Genomic DNA, 20,544 nt, shown 5'->3' with positions numbered 1-20,544 from the left:
CACTCGGGTTTGCCTTCAGTGCTTTGGAAAAAGCACTTATTAGGCATCCGCCCTGACTACTTCTATCCATTGTCAGGTTCTAAATCGAGTTAAAATCCCCTAAAAGTGTCAAGGCCCTCCTGCGCATTTTCTCAGCGTCCCAAGGAAGCCTAATATCTACTCATCTTGTGCCTTAATAGAAGGGTACAATGTGGCTATTGTAAGTTGTCTCTCTCCCAAATTACCATAGAGGATAAGGTATCACCCCTCCATGTCTGTCTGATTGCTCCTTATAATAAAGAGGCAAGCCCTGTTTAGTTTTTAAAAGATCTTAACTAATGATGCAAACGAGTGAATGGGGAAACACTCTGGGTCAACAGACAGTTCTGGGGATATGGCTTCCAGAAGAAAGACTGCATTCATCGAATTGGAGGAAGAAGACAGTAGTGTTCTATTCTCTGCTCCATCTCTCCCATCTTCTTCAGAATCAGGAGCCAGGTTGAGAAGAGTCACAAAATCTTAGCTCAACAGGCAGTCAGGGAGGAGTTTCTAGTCTCAGAGGTTCTAGTTTACCAGATAATCGTTTGGGTAGAAATTCACGCAGTTTCTTTTTCTGCAACCCATAGTTGAGGAAAGGACAACATCCTGGCAGCCACTTTAAGCAAGGTTTTCTTCCTTCCCTCATTTATCGTCTTGTGCCTCACATATTCGGAGGGAGGATGTGGATTTGATATTAGTAGTTTCCTTTAGATCAAGAATGAACGGGGTGCTTTCCATTACTACTGGCCAGGATGCCAGAGGATGTTTTTCAAGTGAAACATTGTCCACTCCAGTCTCCTCAGTTAGCCCTGGAAATGTGCCATTGGATGAAGCTAGAGGCGCGGATGTTGATATGGATGGTTGAAAGAAGTTAAACCTTTCCTCTCCTGTTGCATCATGTGAATAGAAATCTAGACGTTTATTCATCGGACATTCATAAAACCATAATTGGTCTTCAATTACTATATGGTGAACTGTTAAAACCATAAATTAATTAGATTGTGATTAGAAACGGGTTCGACACTTTCTAAAGGATGGGATTGACAAGGGTATAGCCATAGGGACACTGAGCCGCAATAAGGGTGACCTGAGCTCCTTGGTGAATTCCAGAGAAGGATTGTTTGGATAGTAGACTGCTGAAAAATGTTTCTGTATCTAGGCCATTTGTAGAACCAACTGCCCGTGAAAGGATCTGCCTTTGGTTCTTAAAGCTTACAAACCAATCCATTTGAACCATCGTCTGATGTGGATCTTAAAAAAAAGTATCTGAAAGTCTTCTTTCTAGTAGCTATAATATCAGCTCGAAGAGTGGGTGAGCCGGGTTTTTACCCATTATGGCCCACTACTTGAGAATCTTTGGAGATGCGTTGGTTTTTTAAAATTGGGGTCTTATTTCTGTCTTATTATGATTTCTTCTTTCCATCGGGAAAAAAAAAATACTTCCTTCTTTTTTTAATACCCTCTAATCCTGAAGAAACAGCAGTAAAAGTATGTCTGACAGTAACTCAAGACAATAGACAGTGTGATTATCTATTTGTGAATTTTGTCATTTTTTGCCATGGTAAAAAAAAAGCTTACTTCCCCTTTAAGTAGATGGATAAAAAAGTTGAAGATATGGCTTATACTTCACAAAATGGGGTACTGCAAGCTGTGGTAGAGAGTAGATCATCACGTGGTATAGCAGAATTTTTAGCAGAAGTCTGTGGGGCTTTAGTTGATCACATGTATAAAGCAGCTGTGCAGGTTTCTTCTTCATCCTTTGTTTCCCTTTGCAGCCTGGATGTGGGTAATTGCGAGTCCTTAGAATTTAGATAATAGGGTCTTAGCAGTTTCTATGGCCTAGGCAACTGTTTTCTGCTGGTATCTTTCATGTTGCAAATGTATTAACATTTATTTCTTCATCAAACTTGGGAGTTGTGACAGCAACCGTTCCTATTTATTACTCTGGTATACCCTGATATAGAAATACAGGACAAGGGTTGAGAAGCTTAAAAAAAAAACATGGGTTCCTTCCCAGAAATCCCCACTGCTCCTAATACCCTCTTTAGGTACCACACTGAAACATGAGCAAACTGTATTCCTCCTCTCAGCTTTGGGGTGACGGGAAGTGTATTGGGTCCCTTCCCTTCTTATTGCCGAAGAGAGGCGTTGGGTATTACGGGGAAGGCAGGGTAGGATTTACATTTTAATTAGGCAAGCTGGGTCCCAGGGTGCCTGAACGGAAAGTAGCACACCTCATAGAGTAAATATTAGAACAGGAAACGGGTATTCGGAGTAATGATGATTATTACTAAGTAACCAATTAATTAAACTTTCTTTACATTCAAAGTGTCGTGCCGCACCGCAAATTATTGCGAACATGGCATTAGTATACAATCATGTCTTGATTTGAGTGTTAGCTGTTCCACAGTCTGTGTTGCATGGTTTTCTACAGTTGTGAGTGTCAGGAGCTTTGCTGTAGGCTTACATTTGGAATTTGACCTTCAGACACCTTGCACTACATATGACATCTTTCTTATATAAATGTCAAATGCACCAATTAAAAATCTAAAATGTTTTCATGTTTAAGGTTAAGCACATGCAGTTAGGTCCTTTTGGCAGGCTCAAAAAAGATAAAAACGTCAAGGGAACCATGGAAAAAAGACTGCATACAAAGTGGCTATTACTTTGCTCTTAGTAGTGCTTTCCAGCAGAGCATGCACATTAGTTGGAGCACTTTGCTTACATCCAACAAAGCTCAGATATGTTGTATCTCTGACCATCATGAATGGCAGGTCTTTCGCAATTTATGTATATCAGTACCAACCTCAGACTATTTCTCACCATCGGATGGTAGACAAATTAATAACTTAAACAGTGTGAAAGGAATTGGTAAGGCCATACCAGCCACTTTTCCTATTAAACTGTCATACGCCCTCTGCCCGATGCTTTGAAATCCCAATTGTTCCTAACAGGGTCATAGATGCTCCTGTACTTATCATTTTTTTGATGATTGTAACTCTGAGTAATCAAACCATGCAGTTCTGTCCTTGGACAAAAGCAGCCTAAACCTGTCACAGGAATGTTCAGACTATGGTCTGTTAGGAAACGGCATTGAATGGAAAGCACCACAGATAACCAAAAAATATTACTAAACCACCATATCAGTGTGCTGGAAATTTGCCCTTTCAGCAGGGCCACCCTGGAGTGTTTGCTGAACCCTATTTTTATTGGTCACAGAGCTCTGCTCACATTAGTGCTGCAAACCAGCAGTAAAGTGCATGTGCTCCTTCTTTTTGCATGTTGAAATTGGTATACACCTGATTGGCATATTCAATTTACCTATAGGTCCCTCTAAGGTGTGACAGAGTATACCCAGGGCATGTAAGTTAAATGTCACTAGTGGGCTGCAGCACCCATTGTGTCACACACTGTAGTGACACAGCAAACCCGTCTTTGGGCCTACCATTGTAGTCTGGCAGTGTAGGTATAAACTGCCAGTTTGGCCTGTAAATATAAACCCTTTTTGACAAGCCAGAAACTTCCTTTTAGATATTAATGTCACCCATAAATAGCTCTTATTGCCATAAACGATGGTGCATGGTATTTAAAAGAAGGACATGTAAAAGTTTATTGGTCCCCATGTCCTTACAGTGAAAAAGGCCCAAAAGCCAAGGCTGGTTGCTCCATTGGAAAACACTGGTTATATTATTACAACTAGTAAGGCCAATTTTATTTTGGAAGCAGCTAGAAAAATAATTCAAGGACCCTTTTAATAGTTAGTCAACGTCCAATATAGTGGTGACATATTTTGCATACCAATTAAGGAAAAAGGAAAAGGTACTTTTACAAAATGACTGTTTCCCTGACTGGAGTCCCTGGAAGCTAATCCACATTTTGCTCTCCCTCCTCTGTCAGTCAGGAATTAGCATCTGAATAGGTATTAATAAGGTGCAAATTTGGGAAGGTACTGTTGTGTCCTTGACAGGATGGTCTTTGGATTGAACTCAGGAACTTGATTAACTACAAAAAGGCCTACAGTGTTCCAAGCAGTTGCAGCAAACACCCTCCCCTGCAAGGCCGTAGCCACGGGGGACGGTTTGCAGCGGGGCCAGTCTATATTTTTATGTGCCCCCCCCCACAGATCTCTGGCCTCACTATTGCTGTTTTTGTTATGCACTTAAAAACTGGGTTCAGGTGCACGCCTTTCTCTGGCTGCGACATGTATAAATGAAATAGGCAGAACTGAGGTCGTTGCTGCCTCTTATGAAACAGAAACTGAAACTGTTTCTAAAAAGACAGTTCAAAGTATGATGCAGGGTGGTGCTATGGGGAAGGAGATCCTGCCTGGACTAGCACATATGAACTGCGCAGGTGCAACTGAGCTGCACGCACACGTACTGTCTGTCCTTCGCCATTATTCCAATGGCACTTTCCGTGGAGCGCTGAGCACATGAAAACCACCTCTACTTAGGCCTCTGCAAAGTGTCTTGACTTGCACCCACGACCGAGCCTGAACTCAGATTCGCAAAACACTGCACCCTCCCTGAACTGGCAGAGTCACACTGGCATACCGGCTGGAGAGTGCAACCAGCAAATGAGCGGCTATGTTAACGACCACCAGAACAGTGAGTGCCCAGCTCAGATACACAGTGTACTCCAGTGCTTAATTTGTAAATACAAACGTGCCGGTGCTCAAAGCCCTCCTCCTAATCAGACGGCTGCTACAATTAAATCTGCGAGCACGGAATACGGAGGGAGGGTAATCCTGAGGCCACCTCGAGCCTCCTCAATCATATAAAGTCACTCCCTGCCCCTACAGCTCACTCTTGTAACTTTCTGCTTTCTACCTTTGTGACTCTTTTTTCGTTTTTCTCTTACTCCGTCTTTCCCATATTTGTCTTTTGCTCGCAGCAAATGCTTGCCGCAGAAGAATAAGCCCCGGCCCTCAAATGTAAGTGCCGGTGCTCAGCACCGGAAACAACAAGCACAAATTAAGCACTGTACTGCCTTCTTTAGATTAAAAAACATAACGTCGAAACAAACCGAGCATTTACTTGCACATTATTTTAAATGTGTCACGTTGCCAGGAATTGTACATTTGAAAAAGCACATGATATATTTACATGTTTAGGGGCTGCATTGTGAAATTTGTAAAATGTATCGTTTTCAATGTCTTAAGTGCTATGGTTCCCTGTCAATCGTTGATTATTAATTATTTGTTTAAATAAATGGTGACTGTTACATGTTTATAAAGACCATTGAAAATTAAGGTCAGACCCTCGAAGTGACAGCTGTCTTACAGTATTAGGGTGTCGTGTGATAAATTCATTTTCTGCCCTGGAAGACTGAGAGAGGCTGGAGGTAGTGGGGGGAGAAAGAACCGGAAAAAAAATCAAGAGAAATGGAGACTAAGAAAGGTGAGGGAATAAGAGAGCAGAAGCAAAAATGATTGAGCAACGGATTGAAAAGAAGAAAGCTGAAGAAAGAAACTTTAGTTAACTAGCAGAGTTAAGTGGATGGGCAGTTGAACGGATGAAGATGGTATAGACCAAGTGGGGAAACTATTAGAGCTATGAGGGAGGAGTAAGAGTAATAGAAGAACAGCGATAATAAAAAGCCTTATGCACAAGAATAAAGAAGGATTCAGAAGTAGAGAACGAGAAGTGCATAAATGATGGTGGGAGTCAAAGAAGGGTGGATGGAGAGGGTCAAAGGAGGAAATTGAGGTCAAGATATTAATTAAAAGATGTAAAAGAAATACAAAAGGGATCCGAATAGTAGAAAGAAGTGAGAATTCCAGGTCCTTGTACAAGGAAATAGAACTGCTATGTTGGGGCAGACTTTAGTGGCCCGGGGTTTATAGTCATTCCCTTGGCTTTGGGTGTGATGTGGGCTGCAGTTTCTCAGAAGGCCATGTATAGCACTGACCCTCTGAGGGCAAGGATACTTGGGCTTCACTAATACTTCTTTGAACATGGTGCCAATGGTACACAGTCATTGTCCGTATATCCAAGCAATGGATTTGCAGTACATTGGCTATCCTGTAGACAATAGAAAGTAACGATACTGTGTGGTATTTGCTGGCTATTGTTGAAGTTTTCTAGAGGCTTGTTTTCCACCTTCCACTTTCTAGATGCATTTTCCACCTTCGAGGTTCTGTTTATCACGGAAATTCCTATTTCAATTCCTCTCCGATGATAGTTGCACAGTCCTGCACCTGCACTTGAGTAAGTGCTGCCTCATAAATGGTTAACATTTGTGCTCATGAGTGGATGACTCGCCCACCTACTCCTAGATGTCAGGAAAGAGCCACATCAAGACACTGAGATTCTCATGGGCTTATGCTACTTGGGTGAGAATGGTCCGGTGGAGTGTGGGTGTGTCAAGGAGAAATGACATTTTTAAAGCACTGTTTTAGCAAAGTTCCCTCCTACCTTCATGTTTGTGACTGTTTCAGGGCACCACCACCATTTGGTCTTTCTTTAGGGGTCCCAGTGATTTTAGTTTGATTTAATGTTCCACTCCTATTGTGCATTTTTAGGGGTTTCCCCCTGTCTTTAGCTTTATTTTAGCCCTGCTCATGCTTTCCTTGTGATGTTGCCTCCTTTTTGTATTGAGGCCTTACTTTCATTATTGTGAGAGTGGATTTAGTAGAGGTAGGGGTGATTGAAAGAGTTAGTCATCGCCAGCCAGGGAACCCTTCTTCCCAGCACAGGTTCAGTAAAATGAATACAAAATAACCTGCTTGCTTTTTATCACTTAAAAGGCTAGCAATCCATGTATTGCTTTATTTCAAATGCTTATGCATGAAATTAATTTTGCTAAGTAATACTGTGCATGATAGATTGTGTTGCTGTGAGATAGTCCCACCCACCTCTTTGACAGAAGTCAGTTTGTACTTGTATATATATTTTTAATACATTAGACGTAGTGTTTTTAGAAAAAAATGATTTGGGGACTTCAAAAAATTAATTTAAACGAACGTGCTTTTTAAAACATATTTGTCTCTTCTTATACACTATTAGATTTACGTATTTGTGAGGTTCTGATATAAGTGGTTCTACCCATTGTAGCATCTACAATTGTTTTCATACTGGTACCGGTCCTCTTGTTTGAAACTGTAAGAAATTGGGTTTCTCAGGCAACAACCACAATCCTTGTCAGGATGAACCACAAAAGTCACTAAATTAACCTGTGCTTAACTCTCTAGTAGCTTGGCACAAAAGCAATCAGGCTTAAATTAAAGTATTCTTGTAGCATGCAATCAGTAATAAAGTAAAAACACAACACAAGAAAAATCCAAAGTAAACAGAATTGTGCCAAAACAACAAAAATCCAATCAGTAGAACCGGAGATGTTAAATTTTAAAGATTTCTTTGAAAATAGCACCTAAAAGTACAAAGCATCACTCAGGGTTATTTGGTCACGCTAGACTGGGGTAAAGTCACAAGTTCAGCCTGACCGCAATGAAGCGTGGGTCAGGAACAGAGGCCTAGGTTAGTCAGGCTAAAAAGTTATCTTTTGAGGCTGGCTGGAAGAGCCTGTGAGAAGAATGCTGTTCGTCGCAGAATGTTGTCTCACTAGCGCAAAGAGCAGGCTTGGCACCACAGACGGTCACCGCTGTAGCTTAAAGAGCCGTTTGAGTATCACGAACGGTAGTTGCTGCAGCTTTGTGTTGGCGGTTGTTGCTATAGTGTGAAATACAGGTCTCGAGTTGCAGTCAGCATGAACAGTTGTTGTTGGCCCAAAGAGCAGGTTTTACCAGAGCTTTCCATTGGCAGATGTCACGTGCCCCAGAGCCTTGGCGCGACCTGGCCCGTATGCAATCCTGAGGATCTCAAACTTTGAGATTTTCACATTTTCTTCAAGAGGAGTAAACTCTGATGCCAGCCAAGGGTCCAGGACAAGAGAGGGAACCTCTTGGGGATCAGGAATCATACCAGCATTGTCCAGCAGCAGGGTCAGGCAGGTCTGGTTGCAGCAGGCCAGCTGGGCAGCTGCAGGGAGGCCTCTGAAGCTTGTTCTGTCCCTATAGCTCACACAGGAGGTCAGCCAAGTGACTGCTGACATCACTCTGGGTACGCTGGCATGAAGACAAGCAGGTCCAGTCTTCTTGTCAAAAAGAAAGACAGTCCTTCAAGTAGAAGTGCAGTCCTCTGGAAGCAGGGCACCCCTTCTGAATCTTCTACAGGTCCAAGACAGTTTTGCTGAGTGGCTCTGGAGGTACAATATTTATACCTGATTCCAGCCTTTATGTGGTGGGACTCCATATCCTACCACCATAACTGGATTTGGACAGTTCTTTCCCTGGGCAACTGTCTAGGCGTGACAAAAGGCAGAGCGGACCTGGAATCAGGTTCCTTTGTTTGTCCTGTAGAAAATACCATTTGAAGTATAAGTAAGGCTGGGCACAGCTCTTCCCAAACCATCTTCTCAGGATGGCCAGTCCGTTCACACTTAAGCCTCATTTGTGTTACTATCTGGAAACAATGCACAAACCTTAACAGTAGAGTCATCACAATTATGTGACCCAGGACACTGGCAGAAAGACACAGTTGATTGGGACAAGAAAATGCTAACCTTCTAAAAGTGACATTTTCAAAATGTTAACTTAAAATCTGACTTCACCATTAAAGAGGAATTTAAATTACAATTTATTTGAGTTTAAACAGCATAGTTATATCTTCTCTGAATTAAACGTTAGCACATATTAAATGTAACAAATAACCCAGTGTTAGTCAATCAGCAAGATAGGCCTTACAATAGTGAAAAACAACTTTAGAAGTTTTTCACTGTCAGGACATGTAAAACGTAAGTACACATGCCCTACTTTTTACATACAAAGCTGTTAGGGCCGACCTTAGAGGTGACTTATAAGTATTTAAAAGGTATGTTTAGGCCTGATAAAGGGTTTACTTTGCCAGGTCAAAATGGCAATTTAAAACTACACTACAGTGTGCATTGGCAGGTCTGAGTCATGTTTGAAAGACTATTTACGTGGGTGGCACAATCAGTGCTACAGTCTAACTTCTAGCATTTAATTTACAGGCCCTTGGTACATGTAGTACCATTTACTAGGGACGTGTAAGTAAATTAAGGTGAAGGCTAATTTTACCATGTTTTAGGGAGAGAGCACAAGCTCTTTATCACTGGTTAACAAGGGGGAAAGTGCACAGATTCCTGATATCCAACAACAATGGGTTCAGCAAGGGAAGGCAGAGTAAGGAAAAACATTTGATGTGACTGCAAAAAGGGCCAGGTACAACTGAAACATTCACCTACAGTAGTAATAAGGTGCATTATTGGAATCTAATTAAACCTGGATGTTGACCCTGTTTGGCGAGGAGTATTTTTGCAAATCTGAATAAAGATAGAAGGCAGTATTTGCAGCCTATTGTAAAATCAACTGAACATGTTACTTAGCTGAATATGAGCACACATATTGTAACTTAAGATCAGTGGCTTCTACCTATTTCTGTACAGGTGTCACCAAATATGTGGTAAAATTGGGCTCAGGGAGGGCAATTGGGACCATTAGGCTCAAACAGGAGACATATTTCCTTATATTAAAACTGTGGTTGCTGACATGGTTTGGAACTAACTCTGGGTCTAATGAAGGACTGGTAGTCTTGTCAGTATGGGGTCTTTACAAAAAAACTAGTGGTCACTGATTGTGCACCAGAATATTTTGGTCCAGCAGTGGGTAGTTATGAAACTTATTGACTCTTAAGATCAAGCCCTAAAAAGAAGTGACGTTTGAATCCATTGAGCTTAAACTGATGCCAAAAATGCTTTATATGAACCATATACCTATTTTTTCAAACACCCTTTTTCAATGTGGACTGGCCGTACTGAGCATCAGGTGTTTCCTCAGGAGGCTGGAAGGGTGAGGGGCCACTTTTGTTACCGGGGGCCGGTTTGTAGCAGTGCAGCAGTTATTGTATATTTAGCAGTTTTCAGGCAACAATAAAAGTGGCATAATAACTTTAGCGATTAATGTAGCTGATGCTGTGAGACTGGAGTTTTGTCTAGTGGCAGTTTGAACTCTGCTAAGGTAGCACAGAGGGATCATAGGCCTGCTGCAAAGAATGTGTACTATGCAGATTACAGGAGAGTATTTTATGTGCATAGTTCAGTGGGTTACTGCCTTTGTCACAGAGATCCTTTGGTACTCTGCGGTTCATAAGTTACCATCGTATTCTAGCACAGTGTGCTATGAACTGCCATCAAAGAGCTGCATGCCAACTGCATGGTACAGGTTAGAAAGTTATGTTTTTCCCTGTCTGGTTATCCTAATTTAGCTAAAAATAGTTTTTGGGGGTAGAAATAAATTGTTATTAGTAAAGTCAACCCTAAGCACTGTTACATTATGAATCCTGAGAATAAGCTTCCCCAGACCAAGCACTCTTTAAAAAAAAAAAATACCTATCAGTATGGAAGATGTGAATCCTACACCTCACTGATTTTCACACGTATTATTCATTGTCTTTGTGTGTGTGTGATGTAAAGTGCTCTCCGGCACCCTATACTGGTATGAGAGATGCTATAAAACAAATCAAATACATGTGAGGGGGGCTATGGAGAGATGAGGGGCACTGTTGGAGGGTGATAGTAAGAGAATCATTGAAGAGCCCCAACAAAGATTGTTGTATCCTTGTACACTATAGGGTCATTGTTTACTGCGTTAAAAGCTAATACAATTGAATATATTATGAACAATGTGTTGTAGAATGCACCCAAAGTTACTTGGGGGAGACCCCCCTGCAGTGGTCAGACCTGCTTACTGCACATTCTTGCTGTGTACCATATGGGGGCTGGTCTGAGAACGTTTGCTTGGATTTCGCAAGCAGACTGTGCCCTTCTTGTAGGAGAGTCCCCCACCTTGCAACTACAAAGTTATCTTTAAATCTTATCCAGTTTTATTAATGTTACTAGCTGTGTGCTATACATTCTTTACATGAGGGAGAATCACAAAATGTCCTGTGAATTTGTATTTATATGTTATAAAAATTGACTAGTGTTGGAAATGTCTTCCATTGTGTTGTCATTACTGAGGGGCCATGCCCCCCCTAAACATACACTGCTGGCTCCGGCACTGCTCGTCTTGTTCCTTAAGCCAGAACCGCCTCAATCACAGTGGGCCTCTTGCTGATATCACTGTGTCTAATCCTGCCTGAGTGTCAGAACCTGCTTGACAAGCCCTCTGAGAGTTTACATCTCACAGTTAGGTGCACTTCAAGGGTGAGAGCAGGGCGCTGAAACAATTCTTGTGTATCCACTATCTGGTTGCTAAAAACTCAGCTGTTCTACTAGACTTCTATCTCTGAGGTTGTGATGAGTACAGGGCGTGCCTCAAACTGGAGTTTAGTGTTAGGTGTGGAAGGACACTAGGAGTACCATAGTACACTTCCCACACACATCCCCAGCCCTCAGAAGCCAAGCTTAGTATGGCTGAAGATTTTCACCATCCTTAAATTGCCCAAAGTGGGTAGGGCTAGCCCTGGGAACCTTTATCCCATTGGTTAGGGTGCCCCAAGGGGTCATTCTCACTCACTAGCTCGTGCTAGGTATTATTGGAGCATCTACAGACCCTCACATCAGAACACTCATGGACTTGTGGGAGACCAGAAGAGGACTGAACATGCTGTCTAAGACCTGACAAGAGCCTAAAGACTGCATCCGCTCTCCTTCTTGTAACCAGGACATCAAAATGGAGTCAATAGCTCATAAGGCTGTTAAAGCCACAGGACACAACAAATGTTCCCTGCAACTACCCAGCTGGCCAGTGTCAACTGTATCTGGACTAACCCCTCCTGTGGACATCTATCTATCACACTGTGAGTCTCTTAAGTGCCTTCCCTGAGGTCCTGGAGGGCTTAAGAAGTGTACACCTCTGGTGTATTGCGACTTTAAGGACTAAAATCAGAAGGTGAAATCTTTGACCAGGATCAACCTGGTTCATGTATCCGACCTGAGCACTTTTGCGGTCAGTATTAAATTGCACCTAGGTCATTGGCACATTGTGCTTCTTGGCACTATTCCTACTTAAAACTTTTAAAAAATCATACTTCCGGGTCCCCTTAGTGATTTTTGTCATTTTGTTGTCATTTAATTTGTATTTTACTCCGGTTTTATAGTTCACTTTGGGATTTTTATTTTTTGCATTTCGAATGTATTTCTGTTTTAGTACTGCATAAATAGTTTACATGTTACTTCTAAGTTAAGCCTGTCTGCTCTGTGCCATAGCTACCATGAGTGCGAGCTCAAGATATGTAGTGATTTTAGTTATTCACCCTAACAAGGATTGTGGTTGCTACCTGAGGTGGGTACCCACCTCCCTCAACTTATCCTCAATTTCTTACACAATGAAAGATAATAGTTAATCCAAATTAATAGAACAGTATCTCCAGAAAGTGACCATCTGCTCATTATGCCCTCTTCAAACATATGTTTATCCCCATTCTTCCTCCTCCCTTTAGTGCGGCTGATTACCTTTCTCCTTCATTGTCCAGTCCCCATAACACAACACAAATAACTTTTTCACCGTACAAAGACACAACTAGTGTCATGCTGTTACATGTGTTTGTTTCAAGAGAGAGAACTTTCAGTTACAGAAATAACCAGTTTTAAGTTGTGAAAGCAAACTGTATACTTTTCTGTCCCTTCTCCCTCTAGAAAAAAGGTGTTATTTAATTTGTGATCAAGATAACAAAACTATAGGTGTTTAAAAATGCAAACTGATAAATTAAGAATTCCGGTCCCTGTTTCAGACTGCAGGGGATGTTGTGCTATAGAGGTTGCTTCATGTCATATAGTTTACAAAACATTGACTCTCTCCAAAGAAGCTGAATATTGCCACAGCACCTTATTATGCCTTCTCATCTTTATCACTTTTTACGATGAATCCAAATTTATTAGAAATATCCAAAGACTTTAAACCACATCCTCAAAAGTGAATGGAAATAAGGCGGTGCAATGATTCTGAAGTTTGCAATACTCTAAAGTTCCTTCAATATCCCCTCTCTTTTTTCCAGACAGTGCTAGCTGCCATTGTGATGGTGAATTTAAAGGGCATGTTTAAGCAGCTGGCGGATGTATCACATTTATGGAGGACAAGCCGCATTGAGCTGGTAAGTGCCTGGTAGATGCCAATGCACATCTCTACTCACTGGTTGTGCACGTGGTTGGACAGCATAATCACCACCTGTTTATTCATTTCAAACAGCCAGCTCGGTTTTCAGCTTTTGTCTCGCCTTTTACACTCTTACAGTGTTTTACATAGATATTTGAATTCTGTGATCAGTTTTGCCCTTAATAACTCCTTTATAAGGGTATCATGGATCCGCTGTCCTTCCTGTGGAGGAATATTTATTGCATCCATGCTTCGCCTGTCCTTCCCCGGGTCTTTTTTCTGTCTCCTTGGCCTGAAGACTTCCACTGCTTGTTTCTTTGGTTTGCCTTCTCCCTGTGCATCCTCTCTGCCATCCCCACCTCCTTCCACAGTCTACTTGAACTGACCTCTCCTGCTGCGCGCTTCGCTACTTTCACAATAGACTGCTTGACCTTCCTTTCTTTCTGCAATCTCCATTGCTTGTCCCTTCAAAGTGCACCCCTTTAAACTGCTCCCCTCCCTCTACAGCTTACTTTGTCTGCCCCTCACCCAACTTCACTAAATTAGGGACTGACCACACCCTCCTTTCCTTGCCCCATTCATCTACAGTTTTCTTAACCTGTCACCCTCCTAATACAGTTTTCAAAGAATATATATGATTTATTTTAGAACAGGCTCATCAAAAGTTCTCATGTTTTGATATTTGCCACTATCCATATCCCTAGATATTTAATCCGAGCGAGTACCTAAGATCCTGAACTGTGACCAGTACCAATTTCATTTACATCCAGAGACGAAGCCAAAGGCTGATGCCATTGCTGTAAACAGGACATTGTCTGCATACTTCAGAACTTTTGAAGCTCTTCAAGAAAATACTACTAGTGGTTGCCGTTTCAAAAGATAGAAAAAAGTTCCATATAACAAGCATATACCCTGATGTGTGCCACTGAAGATGTCAGTGTGGCTACTGATTGTCACTAAAGCTCCAAGGGATCCAAAAAAGAGTGCTGGAATCAGCCAATAAACTGTGCTGGAAAACACAGATGGTGTACTACTGCCCAGAGAAGTGGCAGCATCACCTGACAAAAGTGCCTTTTCAGCTTCTAAGGCAATGAGTGCCATTGAAATTGTAGAATTCTTGGCCCAATCCAACAGGGCAGCTACAACATTATTATGGCTTGTAGTGTCCTTTCTTGGAATTAATCTGTACTGCCATGGTGATACCGATCCTGCAATACATTTCCAAATCTATTAGCAAGTCATCTGCAATAGAACTTTTTATGTGCAAAAAGTAGCGAGCAGGGATGATATGAAACTAATGCAACTTCTCTTTTTCCAAAAAGACCGTGATTTGTGCCAGTTCTCTAGATGAAGGGATAGAGGCTCCCGACATTATGCCTTTAATAAGAGGTTGAGAACCAAGCAGTAGAGATTCCTTCAATAACGTATTTATCTCAGTTGGGAGAGCACCAGTATGCACTGTTATCACTGGGAGCGCACCTAATCACACCTCAAAGCTCCTCAGAAGTCACTTGAGCTAATAGGCTGACTATATGGTCAGTAGAAAGTGATGGTAAACTGATCTGATCTAGATATTGCTTGGACATGAGAGCATTAAGTTCCTCTTGCTATTTTGTGGTGAGTAGCTGCCAATAATACAGGGTAAATGACTCTGTAATCTTAGTTGTGCAGCTCTTCCTAAAAATTACCTTTACTTTCCGGGTATCTAGTTAGGTATTAGTGGCACATGCCGGAGCAGCTAAAGATGTGATAATCTTGTCACTAAATCCAAATTTATAGTATTTTGATGGCTTAAATTGTTGAGCAATATGCTCTGAGCCCGAATAGCCCTCAGGACAGTGTGTACATTAGTTTGAGTGGAGTGTATTTCTTGCACTAGAGTCACATGCCTTTTCTCCGTCTCAGCTAAGTGCGTATACAGCATCTATTCATTTTTACAGCACTTTTGCTGCTATCAACGATATATGAATGTAACCATTTCTGATTGTCCCATACATTAGGCCATGAGGAGGCACGTGTATTATTTTATAAAATATATGTATGCCTTTTTTTTAGCCTTAGGAAGTCTCCGAAAGCAGGGAGCATTTAGAGGTCCACGAAAAATGTTGATGTCTATAAACCCCCAAATTTTCTGGACCAAAGATAGTGGAGCATGATTGGGTACTACAGTCCGATAAAAATGTACCCCTGAGATTCTTGCCTGTTGTCTTCTCGTGAAGACGTAGTTGGTGCAGTAGTATTGGAAACCTTCAGTAGGAAGAGAAACGTAGATACGCCCTGTCGTCTGGATGCCTCCATCTCCATGTAGCATTCTTAAATCCAGTCATCTCTCGAGGCAGTTATAGTCCAATCAGCTCTCTACATTCATATATGCCATATCTGATTAGTGATATCCTTTTACAGTGCGAAACACTCAGTTAAAATCGACTATTAAAACAAGTGAGTCCGGAATTGTGGATAATGTAATCAAAAGTAGAAAAATATACGGAGTATCTCTTTTAGGCCTATGTAGGGAGTTTAGCTAGAATTGGAAAATCCCTATTTTAATATGGGCGAACACCTATCAAACTCCAGAATCCGTTGTGCAGGAAATAGCCCTCCATTGTGTATCAAATATAAGAATTGCTATACCTTTAGGAGGGGGGTGGCTACATTGTTACAAGCTAGCTCCCAATCGGGAGAGTATAAGATGATCTGCATAGGGTGTTCTCGCTTCTTGGAGGCAGATAAGACTTTAGGTGTCCTAGTCGGACTTTCACTCAGATTACTTTCAACAAGCATTTAACCAATTTACATTTTGTTATTATTCTTACCTGCTTAGCCATAGAAAAGAGTGGGGATAAAAGAAGACAAGCGATGACAGAACCAATGGATCTCGCCTATACAAGAGTGATGGGCTTGGCAAATGTGTTTGTGCCATATTGTACACCAGTATGGCTGCTGTTCAGCATGGCTAAAAGTTAGTGGCATGGAATGTCATAGAGTGGGGTGGGAGAGTAGTGTTGTAGAGGGGATTTGTAGGAGTAGAGTGTCGGAGAGGGGCGTAGAGTTCAGTGACAGAGAGTGTCGTAGAGTGCAGTGGTGTGGAGTGGGGTGGAATAGAGTGGAGTGGGTTGGATTGGAGTACAGTGGGGTGGATTGGATTGGGCAATAGTGGGGTGGATTGGATTGGGCAATAGGGGGGTGGATTGGAGTGGGTGGACTTGATGGGGTGGATTGGAGTGGGGTGGACTGAAATGGGTAGGTGGTTTGGAGTGTGGTTTATTGAGGTGGGGTAGATTAGATTGGATTAGGGTGGGTGGATTGAATGGGAGTGATAGGATTGAGGTTGATTGTATTGGTGTGGGTTGGTTTGGAGTCGGGTGGAGTGGAGATGTGTATCTTAGATTGCCCTGGAGTGGGGTGGATTAGAAAACTGGAGTGGGGGGATTGGTTTGGACTGGAGTAGGGTTGATTGGATTGGATTGGGGTGGATTTGATTCACTGGATTAGAATGGGGTGGACTGGACTAGAGTGGGGTGGATTGGATTGAAATGGAGTTGATTGGATTGGGCTGGGCTGGATGGATTGGATTGGATTGGATTGGAGAGGGGTGGGGTGGGGTGGACTGAACTGGGTTGAAGTGGATTGGATTGGGGTAGAGTGGGGTGGATTGAAGTAGATTGGATTGGAGTGCGGCGGACTGGACTAGAGTGGGGTGGATTGGATTGGAGTGGGGTGGACTGAACTGGGTTGGAATGGATTGTATTGGGGAAGAGTGGGGTGGATTGGAGTAGATTGGATTGGAGTGTGGTAGATTAGAGTGTATTGGAGCGGGGTGAATTGAAATGGGGCAGAATGGATTGGGGTGGGGTGGACCGGAGTTGGGTGGATTAGAGTAGAGTGGTTTGGAGTGAGGTGGGGTGGATTGGCTTGGGGTGGGTTTGATTGAGGTGTATTGGACTGGGTGGATTAGAATGGGGTGGATTGCACTAGATGAGGTGGATTGGATTGGAGTTGGGTGAAGTAGACTGAGTAGGGTGGATTAGATGGGATGAGGTGGACTACAGTCGGGTCGACTGGAGTAGGTGGAATGGAGTGGGGTGGAATTGAATGGAGTTCGGTGGACTGGATTGGCGTGAGGTGGATTGGATTGGATTGCAGTGGGATGAATTGAATTTGAGTGAGGTGGAAGGGATTGAGTGGGGTGGATTAGATTGACGTAGGTTGGGGTGGGGTGAATTGGGTTGAGGTGGGGTGGATTAGAGTGGGATGAATTTTTGGATAGGGGTGGATAGGAATGGAGTGGATTGGGGTTTAGTGAATTGGAGTAAGTGAACTGGATTTGAGTGGGGGGGATGCGGTGGACTGCACTGGAGTGGAGTGAATTAGATTGGGGTGAGGTGGATTGGATTGGAGAGGTTTGGACTGGTTTGGAGTGGGGTGGACTGGACTTTCTGGAGTGGGGTGGATTAAGATGGACTGGATTGGATTAGTGTGGGGTGGATTGGCTTGGAGTGGGGTGGATTTGACTGGAGAGGTGTGGATTAAGGTGGTTTGGAGTGCAGTGGATTGGAGTGGGATGGATTAAGGTGGACTGGATTGGATTTGAGTGGGATAGGTGAATTAGATTGGAGTGTGGTGGATTGGGTTGCGGTGGATTGCAGTGCGGTGAATTGAATTGGAATAGGCTGGAATTGATTTGGGTGTGTGGATTGGATTAGACTGGATTGGAGTAGGGTGGATTGGTGTGGGGTGGACTGAACTGGACAGGGGTGGATTTGACTGGAGTGGGGTGTATTGTGGTGGATTCGATTGAAGTAGGGTGGATTGGGGTGAGCGGATTGTATTGGTGTGAGTTGGATAGGATTGGAGTGAGGTAGATAGACCTGGGCTTTATTGGATTGGTGTGGGGTGGATTGGTGAGGAGTGAAATGGGCTGGAGTGGGGTGGACTGGACTGGGGTTGAGGCGGACTGGAGTGGGGCAGGCTGGAGTGGAGCAGACTGTGTGAGGCAGACTGGAGTGCAGCAGGTTGTTTTGGATTGCAATGGGGAGGTCGGAGTGGGGCAGATTGTTTTGGATTTGTGTGGTGCAGATTGTTTTGAACTGCTGTGTGGCAGACTGGAGCAGGGTAGAATGTTTTGGACTGGAGTGGGGCGGATTGTTTTGGACTGGAGTGGGGCGGATTGTTTTGGACCGGAGTTGGGCAGATTGTTTTGGACCGGAGTGGGGCAGATTGTTTTGGACCGGAGTGGGGCAGATTGTTTTGGACCGGAGTGGGGCAGATTGTTTTGGACCGGAGTGGGGCAGATTGTTTTGGACCGGAGTGGGGCAGATTGTTTTGGACCGGAGTGGGGCAGATTGTTTTGGACCGGAGTGGGGCAGATTGTTTTGGACCGGAGTGGGGCAGATTGTTTTGGACCGGAGTGGGGCAGATTGTTTTGGACCGGAGTGGGGCAGATTGTTTTGGACCGGAGTGGGGCAGATTGTTTTGGACCGGAGTGGGGCAGATTGTTTTGGACCGGAGTGGGGCAGATTGTTTTGGACCGGAGTGGGGCAGATTGTTTTTATTCAAGTGGGGTAGATTGGGGTGAGTGGTTTGGTTTGGGGTGGTTGGATTGGAGTGGATTGGTCTTCAGTCAAATAGACTGAGGAGGGTATATTGGTGTTGGGTTTATTGGCATGGATTGGAGTGGGGAGGAGTGGATTGGAGCAGGTGGATTGGGGTGTACTGCACAATTGTGTTAAAGCATAATTTCAGAAATTACATACAAAAAAGAAACAATGTTGCTTTGCAATATTTAGAACAAGATAATGGTCATGTTTTGACAACAGCGCCCATGAGCAAAACAAAACATGAAGACAAAGTAAGAAAAAAAGACTTGGAAAAAGAAAAGAGTTACGTATCGAAAATAAAACTTAACAGTTTGGTTTAACCGACTGGGCACGTGTTTGCCCTTCACACATCTTTTGTTTGCAGGGCCCTAGAAGTTAAAAAGAAGTACCTTGATCACGTCATGAGCAGCAGACGGGCACTGATTACATTAAATCAATCAGTGCTTGATCACTGCTTCGCAGACAGGAACGGAAATGATAGTTGGCCTGCAGTGGCAAATTATGAGGGTGTAAAGAAGAGTGTCACGCAAACCAACAAATGCTAAGTGACAGACTGGCTCCAAGCCCCTTTTTAGCTAACAGCAGAGTCTGGCTTGCGAGATGCATGTGCTGATGCATGCTATTGCAAGTTCGACACAAAAAAAAAAAGAAAATATGGCAAGCCCTTTGAAAAAAATAAAATAAAATATATATATATATATATATATATATATATATATGTTCAATGGCATGTGTAGCTGCAGATACACATGCTGTGCATTATCCTGCCATCTAGTGTTGGGCTCGGAGTGTTACAAGTTGTTTTCCTTCGAAGAAGTGTTTTCGAGTCACAGGATCGAGTGACTCCTCCTCTTCGGTTCCATTGCGCATGGGCATCATCTCCATTGTTAGATTGTTTTCTTTCCGCCGTTGGGTTCGGACGTGTTTTCTCTCGCTCCGAGATTTCAATTCAGAAAACTTTGTAAAACTCTCTTTTCATCGGTATTGTATCGATCGGGTTTATAATCTTGATCGACACATCACTACCGTTGGGAAAACAACTTTGTTCACCCTTCGGGGCGCACGCGTCCAACTCGGGCCTATTCCGGCCGACTGCGTGGAAGCCTCATGGATCGGACTCCATTCCGATTCTGTCCTCGGTGCCACGCAAGGTATCCGTACACAGACCAGCATCTGGTTTGCAACATCTGCCTTTCCCCAGACCATCAGGAAGAGAACTGCGAGGCCTGTCAATCCTTCGGATCGAAAAAGACACCTAGGTACCGAAGAGCGAGAAGACTTGAAATGGCATCGAGGAGTGGTGAGCATCTTGATGTAGAAGAGGAAGAATTGATGCAGACCGCAGTCTCAGTCCGAGATTCCGAGTCCGAGCAGGAATCAGACGAAGATAGGCCGGTCACAGCAGGACAACATGTGAGTACATCTGCCCCTGCACCCTCACAAAAGAAAAAGCCCAAGACCTTGGGTACACCACTGCCGGAAGGCCATGGCTCGGCCCGAAAAAGACTGTCGGTGACCAACTTCACAGTTCGGCACCAAAAAAGGCGACTCATCCGAAAACATCAGAGACAACAAAGAGCTCTGTTTCCAACTCCACTAAACACTACTTTTCAGAGTTGAAAATTAGAAAGCCAGTTTCAGAGCCGAAACCTTCGTCGTCCTCATCTTTTTCGATTCCGAAAAAGCACGCTTCGGAGTAGAAAAAGGCCAACTTACACAGAGGAACATGGACTTTCAAAGAGACTTAAAGAAAGCCACAAAACCTCTGAAGAGGAGTTAGAGCTACAACCAATTCTAGAAGTTATGGATGAAAGG

The 20,544-nt window shown here is 43.2% G+C and overlaps 1 protein-coding gene across 1 annotated transcript in view; it reads left to right on the top strand.

Annotated features, from left to right (window-relative positions):
- The window catches only part of SLC26A5 (solute carrier family 26 member 5), a 365,888-nt gene that overhangs the window by 261,146 nt on the left and 84,198 nt on the right, over nucleotides 1-20,544 (top strand). Inside the window, exon 12 of the mRNA XM_069229639.1 lies at nucleotides 13,035-13,130. Within this exon, the coding sequence (XP_069085740.1) occupies nucleotides 13,035-13,130 (96 nt within the window). The remainder of the gene's footprint in view (nucleotides 1-13,034; nucleotides 13,131-20,544) is intronic.

The sequence above is a fragment of the Pleurodeles waltl genome, chromosome 4_1 (genome assembly GCF_031143425.1).
Source record: "Pleurodeles waltl isolate 20211129_DDA chromosome 4_1, aPleWal1.hap1.20221129, whole genome shotgun sequence".
Lineage (NCBI taxonomy): Eukaryota > Metazoa > Chordata > Amphibia > Caudata > Salamandridae > Pleurodeles > Pleurodeles waltl.
Note: the sequence above shows the minus strand (reverse complement) of the source record. Positions and strands in the feature narration are given on the sequence as shown.